Source organism: Lampetra planeri, chromosome 44 (genome assembly GCF_965212315.1).
Source record: "Lampetra planeri chromosome 44, kcLamPlan1.2.h2, whole genome shotgun sequence".
NCBI lineage: Eukaryota > Metazoa > Chordata > Hyperoartia > Petromyzontiformes > Petromyzontidae > Lampetra > Lampetra planeri.
In genome coordinates, this window is record NC_136150.1 from 5,203,610 (window position 1) to 5,218,956 (window position 15,347).

The 15,347-nt window shown below is 47.1% G+C and overlaps 1 protein-coding gene across 1 annotated transcript in view; it reads left to right on the forward strand.

Annotated features, from left to right (window-relative positions):
- The first annotated feature begins 10,083 nt into the window (after nucleotides 1-10,083).
- LOC144732873 (SLIT-ROBO Rho GTPase-activating protein 1-like) overlaps nucleotides 10,084-15,347 on the forward strand; it is a 54,619-nt gene continuing 49,355 nt past the window's right edge. Inside the window, exon 1 of the mRNA XM_078614524.1 lies at nucleotides 10,084-10,638. Coding sequence (XP_078470650.1) covers nucleotides 10,566-10,638 — 73 coding nt within the window. The 5' untranslated portion in view covers nucleotides 10,084-10,565. The remainder of the gene's footprint in view (nucleotides 10,639-15,347) is intronic.

A 15,347-nucleotide genomic window follows, 5' to 3' on the forward strand; every position in this document is an offset into this window, starting at 1 on the left:
TTAAAAGACACGCTTTTATGAAATGTACTAGTCATGGAAGAACTCCACGACTCCAGGAAGTGGCCCCGAAGCTTGCCACAACGTAAGGGGCTCCGTGGCCAATTACAGCCAACGTCAGTTGACCACGGACAATTCGAGCCAAGCCGAAACATAACATATAAAAAAGAATGTTTAAAAAAATATATATTTTATGATAGAATATAGTATTGTCATCGGTATGACATAAGTATACCAAGTTTGCAGTCGATACCACATTGGGAAGTGGGTTAAAATTGAGTTCCAAGATTTGAGGATACGACAACAACAACAACCGAGTGAGTGAATCGAAAGCGTGTAGTAGTAATACTAATGATGGTGATGTCAAAGACGAGGATTAGGGGGCCCCCAGGGTCGAGGGTTAGGGGGCCCGTGGGGTCGAGGGTTAGGGGGGTCGTGGGGTCGGGGGTTAGGGGGGTCGTGGGGTCGAGGGTTAGGGGGGGTCGTGGGGTCGAGGGTTAGGGGGCCCGTGGGGTCGAGGGTTAGGGGGGTCGTGGGGTCGAGGGTTAGGGGGGTCGTGGGGTCGAGGGTTAGGGGGATCGTGGGGTCGAGGGTTAGGGGGGTCGTGGGGTCGAGGGGTTAGGGGGGTCGTGGGGTCGAGGGTTAGGGGGCCTGTGGGGTCGAGGGTTAGGGGGGTCGTGGGGTCGAGGGTTAGGGGGGTCGTGGGGTCGAGGGTTAGGGGGGGTCGTGGGGTCGAGGGTTAGGGGGGTCGTGGGGTCGAGGGTTAGGGGGGTCGTGGGGTCGAGGGTTAGGGGGGTCGTGGGGTCGAGGGTTAGGGGGGTCGTGGGGTCGAGGGTTAGGGGGGTCGTGGGGTCGAGGGTTAGGGGGGTCGTGGGGTCGAGGGTTAGGGGGGGTCGTGGGGTCGAGGGTTAGGGGGGTCGTGGGGGTCGAGGGTTAGGGGGGTCGTGGGGTGGGTGTCTCGCGGTAGAAACGAGATCTCCGCCTCCACTTGCTATTTGACAATTATTGCATCTCTACTGTAGGTTCAACAGGAGTGGATGTTGAGCACTGGCCTTTAATTGCAGAATTATGTTTGCTTATTAGATACGTAAATATACATATATATACGCGCACCTGCGAGACAATGCATGCATTCACAGTTGAACACGTTTCACTTTAAAGACAAAGATCTCCCGTATAGCCTCTGCAGACTGTTGGGGCAAGGGGCCGTCTATAAATGACGTCACGCACCTGGGGGGGGGTCAGACATTTGTGACGATGTGTGACGAGGGGAGTTTGAAAAATGTGACGTCACATCAAAATGCGCAACTTTAAATAAATAAAGACAACACGTTCTACTTAATTAAATAGACTTTTTGCTAAATGTTTTCTCCTACAACATCAGAGTGCAGCGCCACATTAAATACGCACTACAATGACAATAGTTTAAAGCGATTTTAAGCATGTTTAATTTTCAAAATGGAAATATGGTTTTGGGGGGGGGGGAGGGGGGGGCAGAGCTTTGTGACGTCATATTTGAGGGGGTTCTGACTTTTTGTGACGCCTTGTGACGAGTGGTGGGGGGGGGGGGGTCAAAAATCGTCCAAAATCGCGTGACGTCATTTATGGACGGTCCCAAAGTGCTTCGCACGATATCTTGACCCGACATCCTGTCAGGGCTATCGAGCGGGACTTTTATGTCGAGCCAGCCTTAAATGAGTGATTGCTATGGTGTGTATAACTTACACTGGTCAACAAATAAAAATCATGTTTTTCTGGCCTGGACTTTTGCAGCTGTTCTAGACTAATTGCAGGGTGCTGATTCCAAATCTGATCTCAGATTTGCTCTATCACATCTCATTTTTATGCTATCGGCATAGCCAATTTTCATTGATTTTACCCGAAATTAACTCTGTCACTTATGATTGCAAGTTGTTGCGAGTCAGTGACTGCTTTAGTGTTAAAATATGGTGCTGTATTTTTAGGATAGTGTGTTTATAATATTATTTTAATGTAGATATCCACATTTATTTAATATTTTTTTTCTGCAGTTTTTATTGAAAATCTCAAAAACCTGATGTGATAGACAAAAACTGATGCCAGATTTGGAATCAGCACCCCAAAATTACCTTAAACCAGTTGGAATACCTTATGCCAGAAAAAGTGTGTTGACCAGTGTAATCGGCACTGGGAAGACAAAGGCGTTCGGGGCTTTGTTCTGGCCCCACCACCAACCCATCGTGCGCTGTGACGGCCTTAATAGGTGCTCGCTAACAACATTGCAACAACAACAATCGCCGTTCGCCACTCAGTGGCCGTGACATCAGCACGGCGCTTGTGCCAGGCTAGGTGCATCTTGAGGCCACACACACACACACACAAGACCATACCTCATTACAAATACGAACACACGTACCGTACAATCACACATCTCATAGATGATTACATGACGACAACATGTATGTATTAAGCCTGACAACTCATATCAATGTAGCATACATAGATATATATATGTACACAATCGTGCTATCTGCAATGGCATTCTGAATTTAGTGGCATTTGTTTTCGATGTGTAAATCCACGTACAGCCTTTATAAAGTCAATCCACTGGCGGACGAAGGCCAATCCCGTGCCATGCGGATCATAGGGGATGTTTTGACCATACTTTACCACCCGGGTCAGTGCGCGTTGGTGAAGGCAGGGAGCACAGAACGTGGCACCACGGTACAGTACAACAATTTACACTTCATAATTGGGTTTTTACCCTTCTATCTGGCAACAAAACTGACACCTTTTTATTACAAGGAGTCATGTTTGCATAGACCACAATACCTGCGGCCGTAATGTAAACAAAAACACAACTCTGATAATGTATGCACTGTCCTTGAAGTTGATTGGTCCACACCCGAGACAGCTTTCCTTAGAGCCTAGTCTCACATGGTGTTGGACCAGACGGTTAAAGTCACGTGGGTATCAAATAAAATAAATGACGACGTTTCAAGGCGCAATACGTGCTTCCCCACCTGATGATGGACGCTGCTGTTGCGCCCGAAACGTCGTCATTTATTTTATTTTATACCCACGTGACTTTACCGAAAGAACCAAAAAGCATGCATTCCTGCAGTCACGAAAGCTTCACATCAATTTCAATTTCGCTGCACTGCCCTCTACTGCCCACAGCGTGGCCGGGCAGCAGCCTATAACACCTGGTGTGCATGGCCGTCACCCCAAGGCCGTAATTATAATATAAATATTGGGGGGGACACGTCCCAATATTCAAATATGCTAAAAATGCCCCCCCCCCCCAATATATTGCTATACAAAAAGAAATACTATGCTATGTAAATAAAAACAACAATTTGCTAAACCTTGGCCACAATATCTGAACTTGTCTTCATATAAATCAATGCATAGATTTCTGTTTATATGATTGTGGTTATGGTTGTACTTTATTCATCACTAATCTTTGCCATTACATACAATGAAACAAAAAATGGTAAAAAAAAGTAAAAACAGAGCAATGTAATACAATACACTATTAGGCATTATTGTAAAACATAAATGAAAAGTCCATCCGATGTGTTAATGAATTTTGTAATATTTTAGGCAGGAAATTAGTTTTCAAATTTAGATTTTTTTTCTGGGTTGGGACCCCCCAATGTTGACTCCATGGCTACGGCCTTTGGGTCACCCCATCCACGCACTAACCAGGCCCAATTCTGCTTAGCTTTCGAGATCGAGCCCATTCCGCGTTATTTAGAGATTACGTTACAAGCTTACATTTTAATGGCTGGGAGCTAATATATGACCAAAGCAATAGCTTTTGTTAACACATTTTGCAGAACAATGAACTTAACAGATGTAGATTACACACATTGTACTACTCTGTGTGTGTGCGTGTAAATATATGAAATGCTATTCATTGGTCATTATTCAATTTGTGCAGTGGAAATTCCACGTTCATATGGCCCGAGCCAGTCCATCCGTAGGACAACTGCCATTCATTGACTCCCTCCCCCCCTTGAGTGGCACATTCCTGCCAACTGTGTGCTCATTTTATCCACCCGAGATGATGATGATGGTGATGATGATGCTTTACAAAATGCCATTTCACTCTTAACCATCGTCAAAAAACGCTTCTGTAAATTAAAATGTGCTTGTGTGCTCCCTACGATGGTTAAATAAAGGATTTTTTGAATGCCATCATCATGTTGTTGTTGCTGTGCTTTCAAAGCACCTCGTGTGCTGGTTGTGAAGGCCAGGCTCACAGCGGATTGCAACCCGATTGCGTGCTACCAGGTGGCGTGCAACTGATTGCAACCCGATTGCGTGCAACTGAATCGCAATCGGTTGCACGCAACCGAATCGCAATCAGTTGCGTGCAACCCAGTTGCGTGCAACATAACCGCAACCGGTTGCGTGCGTGCAACTGAGTAGCAATCGGTCGCTCGGTTTCCCGAACAGCTGACAACTGGCTTCTAATCCAGTGTTCAGTCGCCTGTGATCAAACCGGATTCTCGAGTGCGGTGAAAGTCGATGGTGTCAGCCAAAGCACCAAAATTAAACTTCAAAGTTATCCATTTTGTCCTGCACTTAAATGCCGTGTTGGCTAAGAGGGGAGGCGCTTACCAATAGCGTGTGGTAGTACAATGGGTACCGTAACTGCAGGCTTCATACCGCACTTGCAAGCCTGGGACGAGGCATTTATCCAGCAGTGGATTGACGGAAGGGGTCGTGAAAACTGACTGTACGTGTGCAACAATCTCGTTTACGGAGTGGCAGGGCTTTTGCTGACGTATCTCGGGTTAAAGTTCAACATTCAGGTTAATGATTAAACACGTTGCTAATTACCGAGGTCAGACTGTACACGCTACGTATAATATACATGAGACAGAACTCTGTTTTTCTGTATATCCACATATAATAAGAATTAAACAATATATTTCATTTTCAATCCCATACTTTTTGAGGACTAAAGAAGGCTTTGTCTGTTACCCAAGAGCTCCTCTTGGCGAAACTATTCGCACGCCCTATTTACAAAAAATCCGCCCGTCAGAAAACATTTCTCAACTGTAACGAACAACCCCAATATTCAAATATGCTCAAAATGTCCCCCCCAAATATATTGCTATAAAATAGATTCATGTTGATATGATTGTGGTTATGTAATGGTTGTACTTTATTAATCCCCAATCTCTGCCATTACATACATGAAACAAGAAAAGGTAAAAAAGAAAAAACAGAGCAATGTAATACAATACACTAGTAGACATTATTGTAAAAAATAAATAAAAAGTCCATCCCATGTGTTAGTGGAATTTTTAAAATATCTTAGGCAGGAAATGGCATGAAATTCGTGTTAAAGTTTAGATTTGGTTCAATCTTAATCTTGGTGATATCTGTCTGCTTATATGTCTGTCTATAGTTTTCTGGTTAGATTTTTTTGTTGCTATTTCATTAATACCTGATGATGATTGCTTGTGTTGCAATCGAAACGTCGTATGCTATTATTTAATTTATGATTTTATCTTTATACGTGACTTTACCGAAAGAACCAAAGAATTTAGATTTGGTCCCCCCCCAATGTTGACTCCATGGCTACGGCCTTGGAACAACCCCACACGTGCTTTAAAAACGTGACCGTCCGTCTTTCTTGCCTCCAAGCAGCCACCCCATGTTATTACAATACATGAGTGTCCCTCGCTTTATGCGGTAGTAGTAGATGCGTTCCACAAACAGGCCGCACAAAGCGAAACCGCACGGGGAGACATCTGCCTGCCGAGAGGCGCACGCATCACACAAATACAATGTTGTCACACGTCCCAACGTATAGCCTCATGTCGAGTGAATTCACACTTCTCAGAGCGAAATGTGGGGAGAAATAGGTAGAAATAGAATTTGATTTAAAGTTTTCGTGACTGCAGGGATTCATATATAATAAAAGTATAAAAATGTTTTATTGTTTGATTATTTCCCTTCTACATGACTTTACCGAAAGAACCAAGAATATTTCGATTTAAAGCTTTCGTGACTGCAGCAGGGATTCATCTTCTTGGTTCTTTCGGTAAAGTCACGTAGAAGGGAAATAATAAAATAATATAAATAAAACATAATAACATAATTCTCACGACGTTTCGGCCACAACGCAAGCAGCCGTCCTCAGGTGAAGAACAGAAAAGACAGACCTGTTCTTCACCTGATGATGGCTGCTTGCGTTGTGGCCGAAACGTCGTGAGAATTATTTTATTATGTTTTATTTTTATTATTTTATTATTTCCCGTCTACGTGACTTTACCGAAAGAACCAAGAAGATGAACCAAGAATATAATAGGTAGAAATAGGTTAGCAGCGTTTACGCGAAATCGCACAAACCGAACCGGCATAAAGCGAGGGTAAACCTGTATAATATGATTCTGATCAGGCCCCACGGCATCAACATCTAGTCTCCAACTCGTGTTATTTGCTCTTTCTCTCTCATCTACTGACCTCTCTGTGCTATGAAGGACCATTGCCTAAAACGTCGCCTATTATATATGTACACTAGCCTGTAGCCCGTCCAAGGACAGGCGTATTGCAGTAAATCTGAAGCTTGCAAGTGAAAAGCAGAGCGCGACGTCATATCCATCGCATCAATTCGCGTGCAATTTGTAAGGGCGCGGTGACACAGACCTATTTCATTTAAAAGTGATAATTCCTTGTTCATCGTGACGTCCTTTTTACTTTGATGTCTCAACAGCGCTACGGAGACCACGTGACGTGAGGGTTCTGCCTTTGCAGTGAGGGTTGTGAGTTGACGCCGAGGAGGGGGGAGGAGACGCCCCCCCCCACCCCATGTGGAGTGACGTCACCAGCTAATTATTATTAATGAGGGGGGGGGGTCCATTTGGAGGACGTCACCTGGTCATAATTATTAATGAGGGGGGGGGGGTGCTCCATGTGGAGTGACGTCACCCGCTCATGATTATTAATGAGGGGGGGGTGCTACATGTGGAGTGACGTCACCCGCTCATGATTATTAATGAGGGGGGGTGCTCCATGTGGAGTGACGTCACCCGCTCATGATTATTAATGAGGGGGGGTGCTCCATGTGGAGTGCCGTCACCCGCTCATGATTATTAATGAGGGGGGGGTGCTCTATGTGGAGTGACGTCACCCGCTCATGATTATTAATGAGGGGGGGGTGCTCCATGTGGAGTGACGTCACCTGCTCCCGCTCACGGCCAACACCGGTGGCGATAATTACCTGAGCCGGTCCGAGACCTCCCCTAGGTCGACTCGGCCACAAATGAGTAAACCCGGCATCGTGCGTAAAAAAACCATCGCCAACGGGGAGACAAAGGCGGCCGGGCGTGGTAGCTGTCCACCCACCCCCTCGCGTGCCGTGCCGGCCTTCATAGGTGCTCGCTGACAGCACTTGCCCCAACAGTCTGTTAAGGCTACCCGAGGGATCTTTGTCTTGTGTACATCTCCTACCGTCTGTTAAGGCTATAGGGGGTTGATCTTGGGTTTCGTTGCAAGTATCAAGGGGCCGTCCATAAATGACGTCACGCGATTTTGGACGATTTTTTACCCCCCCCCCTCAAATATGACGTCACAAAGCTCTGCCTGCCTCCCCCCAAAGAAAACATGCTTCAAATCGCTTTAAACTATTGTCATTGTAGTGCGTATTCAATGTGGCGCTTCACTCTAATGTAGTAGTGGTGTTATAACTATTCTATATTTATTTAAAGTTGCGCATTTTGATGTGACGTCACATTTCTCACCCTCCCCCCTCGTCACACATCGTCACAAATGTTTGACCCCCCCCCCCCCAGGTGCGTGACGTCATTTATGGACGGCCCCCAATCTGTCTATATCTTATCTCCCTGTGTGTTCGTTCCCCCTTTGTCGCACGACAAAGCGAGCTCGATCGAGACCTCGAACGACCACGAGGGGCCGCAATTCGCCCTCGATGTCGGCGCGTGAGCCAGCGGTGGAAATTCCACGTTCTCATGGCGGCGACAAGTCCGTTGGTTGTTCTCACCCCCTCCCCTAAACCGTCCAGGACGAGCCGTGTGCGGAATGGAACCGCGACGAAGTGGCGAGGTTAGGAAGAAACAAACTTTGTCATCACCCAGCCAATACCACCTCACCATCCATCCCTTCTGTCACCATCGCTATGAACACCACCAAACACCACCACCACGGTCTACGTCATCATCATCACTATCACATTCACCATCATAGTTTACATTCCAACCATTGCATTAACATCGCCAACATCACCGTCAACCACACCGTTTGCATTAACATAATGTAAAAAACATTACGCAATGCTACCTATCGCCTCAATCATCTCGATTATACAGGGTGGTCCAGATGCCAACATCATCAGAAACACATTGTCCTGCGGAGGGAGCTGGTAGCAACGTTGGGTTGCTCGGTCAATGGCCTGCAGGGTCAACGGCGGCGTGGTGTATTCCGCAAATATGCCCGGCTGTGAGGGCGGGCACAAGCCGGCGTGAGTAGGTTAAACGTTGAGTTTTATAAGGGCACCACGGGGTGACCAGCCCCTCCCCACCCAGCCCCACCCCCACCCTCCCCACCCAGCCCCACCCTCCCCACCCCCACCCAGCCCCACCCTCCCCACCCTCCCCCACCCACCCTCCCCACCCCACCCAGCCCCTCCCTCTCCACCCAGCCCCACCCTCCCCACCCTCCCTCCCCACCCTCCCCTCTCCACCTCGCCCCACCCATCCCATTTTTGGATGCACGACGGACGGACGGACACAATAATCCCCTGTGGGCTGGTGTAACCAGGAGGTTCCTACCAGTAGCAACGCCACCACTATTAACAGGTCCCTGCGGGGTGAGCTGGTAGGAACGAACACATGAATGGCTATAATAAAATGAAATGGCGGGGGTACGATACGAAGGGAGAGTTTGAGGCCTAGTTCTAGGCTTTAGGCCTAGCTGTAGGCTTTAGGCCGCTGTGAGTTAATTTTTAATTAAAATGTTTTAATTATTAATGTAAAAGCTTTAAATGTAAATGTTTCTATTAAAAAATATCAGGAAATGTAACATTGTTAAACATTAACTCCCTTTCACACATGCGGGGGTACGATACGAAGGGAGAGTTTGAGGCCTAGTTCTAGGCTTTAGGCCTAGCTGTAGGCTTTAGGCCGCTGTGAGTTAATTTTGAATTTAAATGTTTTAATTAAAAACTATTTCAGGGAATTATAAGGGAATGTTACACTTGTTTAGCCAGGAAAGCGTCACTGAGTCTAAAGGTTTTTGTAGGGTCCTGCCAAGTGTTTGCAGTAGGGGGCGATGTTGCTATACCTAATCGGACATCGGACGGACGGACGGACGATATAATCTATTGTAGGCTGAATTTCGATTTAAAGCTTTCGTGACTGCAGGGATTCATCTTCTTGGTTCTTTCGGTAAAGTCACGTAGAAGGGAATTGTTTTATTATGTTTTATTTTTATTATTTTATTGTAGGCTGGTTCACTTCGTTCCTACCAGTAAAATCTCCTCATCCACATCATCATCACCACCACCACCACCACGATAATCATCATCATCATCGCAAGTGCAGCTATATGTCCTACGATTTACGGACACACAATATAATATTAGATACGGAGTTAAGTGGCGAGCTTATTCGTTAATTCTGTACTTTAAACATTCAAGAAATGTTAGCGGCTTATGCACGTTACTCGACACATTCTCATGATAATTATGAGACCCCTCCTATAACATTTGGGGCCGTCCATAAATGACGTCACGCACCTAGGGGGGAGGGGGGGGGGTCAGACATTTGTGACGATGTGTGACGATGGGGGGGGTGGGGTTTTACAAATGTGACGTCACATCAAAATGCGCAACTTTAAATAAATATAGACAACACGTTCTACTTAGTTAAATTGACTTTTAAATAAATGTTTTCTCCTACAACATCAGAGTGCAGCGCCACATTAAACACGCACTACAATGACAATAGTTTAAAGCGATTTGAAGCATGTTTTATTTTTTGTGACGTCATATTCGAGGGGGGGGGTCGAACTTTTTGTGACGTCACGTGACGACGAGGGGGGAGGGGTCAAAAATCGCCCATAATCGCGTGACGTCATTTATGGGCGGCCCCTTTGCCGCTTGCTAAGGCGGCGGCTGCTGAACCGCGTTACGAAGCGTCGCATTGTAACGACAACCATTGGCAGCAAAAGGTCAACAACTCTGCTGTTTAACCTCCTCCCGCCTCCTCCTTTGAGTTTGTTTAATCGATTCGGCCGAGGGGATTGCGCAACGCCTGCGTTGGTGGTTTGTGACCTCCCTTTTAAGGGGGGGGGGGGTGAGTGAGGTGACGTGAAACACATTTTTTATTTATTTTATTTGTTTTAAAGCTGCAATTCTACTTTTTCTAAGTCGCGATCCCGCGAAAGGGGGTGTGAAAAAGAAAGCGGTCGGCTAAGTTTTAACAACAGCAACAAACAACAACAACAACAGCAGCAACAAACAACAACAGCAGCAGCAACAACAACAACTCGGCTCCAAGCGAGTTTGTAAAGCTTTTAAAAGTTGTTACAATTCGTGCAGCTTGGTCGTCATGAACCAGCAACGCTACAAGATGAGAGACTCCGGCAAGGAACTTCTCGCTCAGCACGAGGCTCAAATGAAAGGTGGGAAACACAAGATTCATAACGTGTGTCGACATTGTTGTTGTTGTTTTTTAATAATTATCGTCGTCATCAAACCATGGTCAATCCGCTGCTGGATGAAGGCCTCTCTCGTACCCCGCCGTCACCGCAACACCACCACCACAACACCACCAGCACAACAACACCACCACAACACCACCAGCACAACACCACCACCACAACACCACCAAACCCCTTCCACCACCACCACACCACCACCACAACACCACCACCACAACACCACCACCAAACCCCCCCAACACCACCACCACCACAACACCACCACCACAACACCACCACCACCAAACCCCTCCACCACCACAACACCACCACCACCAAACCCCTCCCACCACCACAACACCACCACAACACCACCACCACCAAACCCCCCCAATACCACCACCACCACAACACCACCACCAAACCCCCCCAACACCACCACCACCAAACCCCACTACCACCACCACACTCGTCCGATTTAATCCATCGCTCCATCTCCTCCGTCTCTCTGTGTCTGTCCTCTCTGGCTACCCACACACACTCAAGAAGTCTCCACCACAAGCAACACACACAACACAAACTACACACACACAACACACACAACACAATACACACAACACACACAAACTACACAACACACACAACACAAACTACACACACAACACACACAACACACACAACACAAACTACACACAACACACAACGCAACACACAACACAAACTACTCACACACACACACAACACACAACACACACAACACAAACTACACACACAACACACAACACACACACAACACACAACACAAACTACACACACACAACACAACACACACAACACACACACAACACAAACTACACACACACACACAACACTCACAACACAAACTACACACACAACACAAACTACACAAACAACACAACAAACACAACACAAACTACACACACAACACACACAACACAAACTACAACACACTCAACACACACACACATACAACACACACAACACAAACTACACACACAACACACACAACACACAAACTACACACACAACACACACAACACAAACTACAACACACTCAACACACACAACACAAACACTCGTCACGATGCGTCTATTTAAGCATTCGTACGCGCCGCACTTTTAATCGGCGCGTTCCTCCTCCTCCATCGCTACAACTTATTTAGACGTTGTCCATGCAGACTGTTGTACAGACGAGGTTATGGCTGTTGTTGTTGTTAGCGAGCTCCTGTTGAAGGCTGCACAAAGTCACAGACTGTCGGGGCAAGTGCTGTGAGCACATTTGAAGGTCGACACCACGACCGGCCGCCTTTGTCTCCCCTAGCGACGATGTTTACTACACACCGCACCCCAGGTACTCATTTGAGGCTGAGTCGACCTAGGGGGGAGCCACAGGGGGTGTTCAGAGAATCGTCGCTTGGTGTTGGTGGCCGTGAACGGGAATCGAACTCAAGAGTGTCCGGGTTCGTATCGCAGCGCGCTAACCGCTGCACCACCGCTCCCCACTTAACAAAACAAAGTTCCCCCGTGTAGCCTTTACAGACTGTTGGGGCAAGTGCTGTTAGCGACTAACACCTATGAAGGTCGGCACGGTTCGCACACGAGGGGTGGTCGGTACCACGCCCGGCCGCCTTTGTCTCTCCGAGCGGCGATGTTTACTCACACACCGCACCTCAGGTACACATTTGAGGCTGAGTCGACCTAGGGGGGAGCCACAGGAAACCGGTTCAGAGAATCGTCGCTTGGTGTTGGTGGTCGTAATCGAACTCAAAAGTGTCCGGCGGGTTCGTATCGCAGCGCGCTAACCGCAGCACCACCGCTCCCCACTTAACAAAACAAAGTTCCCCCGTGTAGCCTTTACAGACTGTTGGGGCAAGTGCTGTTAGCGAGCAGCACCTATGAAGCAGAGGTCGCAAACGGGTTTTGATTCCTTACCCGTACCCAGGTAGACGGAGTGTGTAATTGTTAAGATGTATGTCTTGTTTAACAGGACAGTAGTGAATGCGTTCACAGCTAACAGGTTAAAGGTCAGTAGTCAAAGTTATTTCCTCGTCACACGAGTATTTAAGTGGCATAACGTGGTCATCCTTCAACAACCCCGTGCAAGTGGCGGAAATTCCACATTCCTAAGTTGAGGGCGAGTTAAAATCGTGTTGTTGTTACTGTCTGTGTAACTTCAAGCTCGACACACTGATCAACAGCAGCAATTTGTGTGTGTGGTCTTTAAAGGAACCATGTAAAATCGGCGATGTTTCGGGCAATGGACCCTTCTTAATGGCACGTGATGTGACTTGATGGCTGAAACTGACTCCAGGCAGTCCTCTATTTACGATGGAGATGCGTTACGACGGCCCCATCGTCAGTCGGAAATAGCGTAAGTTGAAGATGGCCTAGCCTGCCCAGGAGTCTTAAAGAATGGTGATAATTTAGCGAAACAGAGCAATTTACAGTACCGTACTGCAGAGGTGTGGACTCGAGTCATGTGACTTGGACTCGAGTCAGACTCGAGTCATGAATTTGATGACTTGCGACTCGACTTGGACTTGCATAACAATGACTTTGTCCCACCTATGAGATGTGGACTCGAGTCATGTGACTTGGACTCGAGTCAGACTCGAGTCATGAATTTGATGACTTGCGACTCGACTTGGACTTGCATAACAATGACTTTGTCCCACCTCTGCCGTACTGTATAAACTATATAGTGTGTGTATTTATTAATTGCAATACTGTATTGCGCAGTAAAATGTAAAGCAAAAAAAGCCAAGGGCAATTCTTAGCCGACCTATATGAACTGCAATTTAATCGAAAGTTTTTTTCAGGAAACAATCCTACCTGCTATATATTAAAAAAATAGCTTTTTACATTCTGTATCGTACGTACGAAATTTTAAATATTTAACAATTTTGTCTTATCGCCATCGTAAGATCGAAATATCGCAAGTCGGACCCCATCGTAACTCGGGGACTACCTGTATTTGGTGATAGGTTGAGTTGTGCGCCTTTTGGCGTCATCTGGTCCAACACCATGTGAGACTAGGCTCTAAGAAAAGCTGTCTCGGGTGTGGACCAATCAACTTCAAGGACAGTGCATATCATTATCAGAGTTGTTTCTTTTTGTTTGCATTTTGACTGCTTGTGTTGTGGTTATTGCAAACATGATGCCTTGTATAAAGGTGTCAGTTTTTGTACCAGTTGAAAGGGTAAAAACCCATCACTATATTTTGCCACTGGTAAAGGAGGTCTCATAGTGTATCTGTATTTGGTTATGACACAATGTTGGGCACTTAACTCCTCGGGGTGGCCGTGACATTCACGATGAACCTCCTCACCACTCACCCGACGCTCAGAATCACAAAATGTATTCGTACTGCAGGAGGAATCCGATAAGCTATGAAGCTCTTTTCACCATAGATGTCCGGTCGGGGCCGGGTAAGAACGTCACAATAAACAATACCAAAAAAGTAAAACCACGATAGGAGTGCAGAGTCCATGAAAAGCAAACACATCACCGAAAAACGTAAAATCTAACTAAACCATCTTCATCCTGACACATTCACCTGACACACTCACCTTGACACACTCACCTTGACACACTCACCCTGACACACTCACCCTGACACACTCACCCTGACACACTCACCCTGACACACTCACCCTGACACACTCACCACACTCACCTTGACACACTCACCCTGACACACTCACCCTGACACACTCACCTTGACACACTCACCACACTCACCCTGAAACACTCACCCTGACACACTCACCCTGACACACTCACCACACTCACCCTGACACACTCACCCTGACACACTCACCTTGACACACTCACCTTGACACACTCACCTGACACACTCACCTTGACACACTCACCTGGACACACTCACCACACTCACCTGACACACTCACCCTGACACACTCACCCTGACACACTCACCTGACACACTCACCCTGACACACTCACCCTGACACACTCACCACACTCACCCTGACACACTCACCTGACACACTCACCCTGACACACTCACCCTGACACACACACCACACTCACCCTGACACACTCACCCTGACACACACACCCTGACACACTCACCTTGACACACTCACCACACTCACCCTGACACACTCATCCTGACACACTCATCCTGACACACTCACCACACTCACCCTGACACACTCACCTTGACACACTCACCCTGACACACTCACCTGAGACCACCCACAGTGGTAATAAGACGCTCACACATGATTAATTTAGTCATACATCACATTACATACACGAGTGTTATTGAAACGCCACGCTTATTAAACGTACCAAACACTGACACACACAGATTCTGTAATTGTCACGGTTACCGTTTGTTTATACATTGGTAAAACAAAGACAAAGATCCCCCGTGTAGCCTTAACAGACTGTTGGGGCAAGTGCTGTTAGCGAGCACCTATGAAGGCCGGCACGGCACACGAGAGGGGGGTGGGTGGCCAGCCCCATGCGTCTCCCAAGTGGTGATGTTTACACACCGCACCGGGTACTCATTCGAGGCTGAGTCGACCTAGGGGAGGCCCAGGACCGGTTTAGATAGTCGTCACTGGTGTTGGCCGTGAGCGGGAGTCGAACTCGGGTCGCCGGGTTAAGTAGCGCAGTGTAGCGCTAACCGCTGCACCACC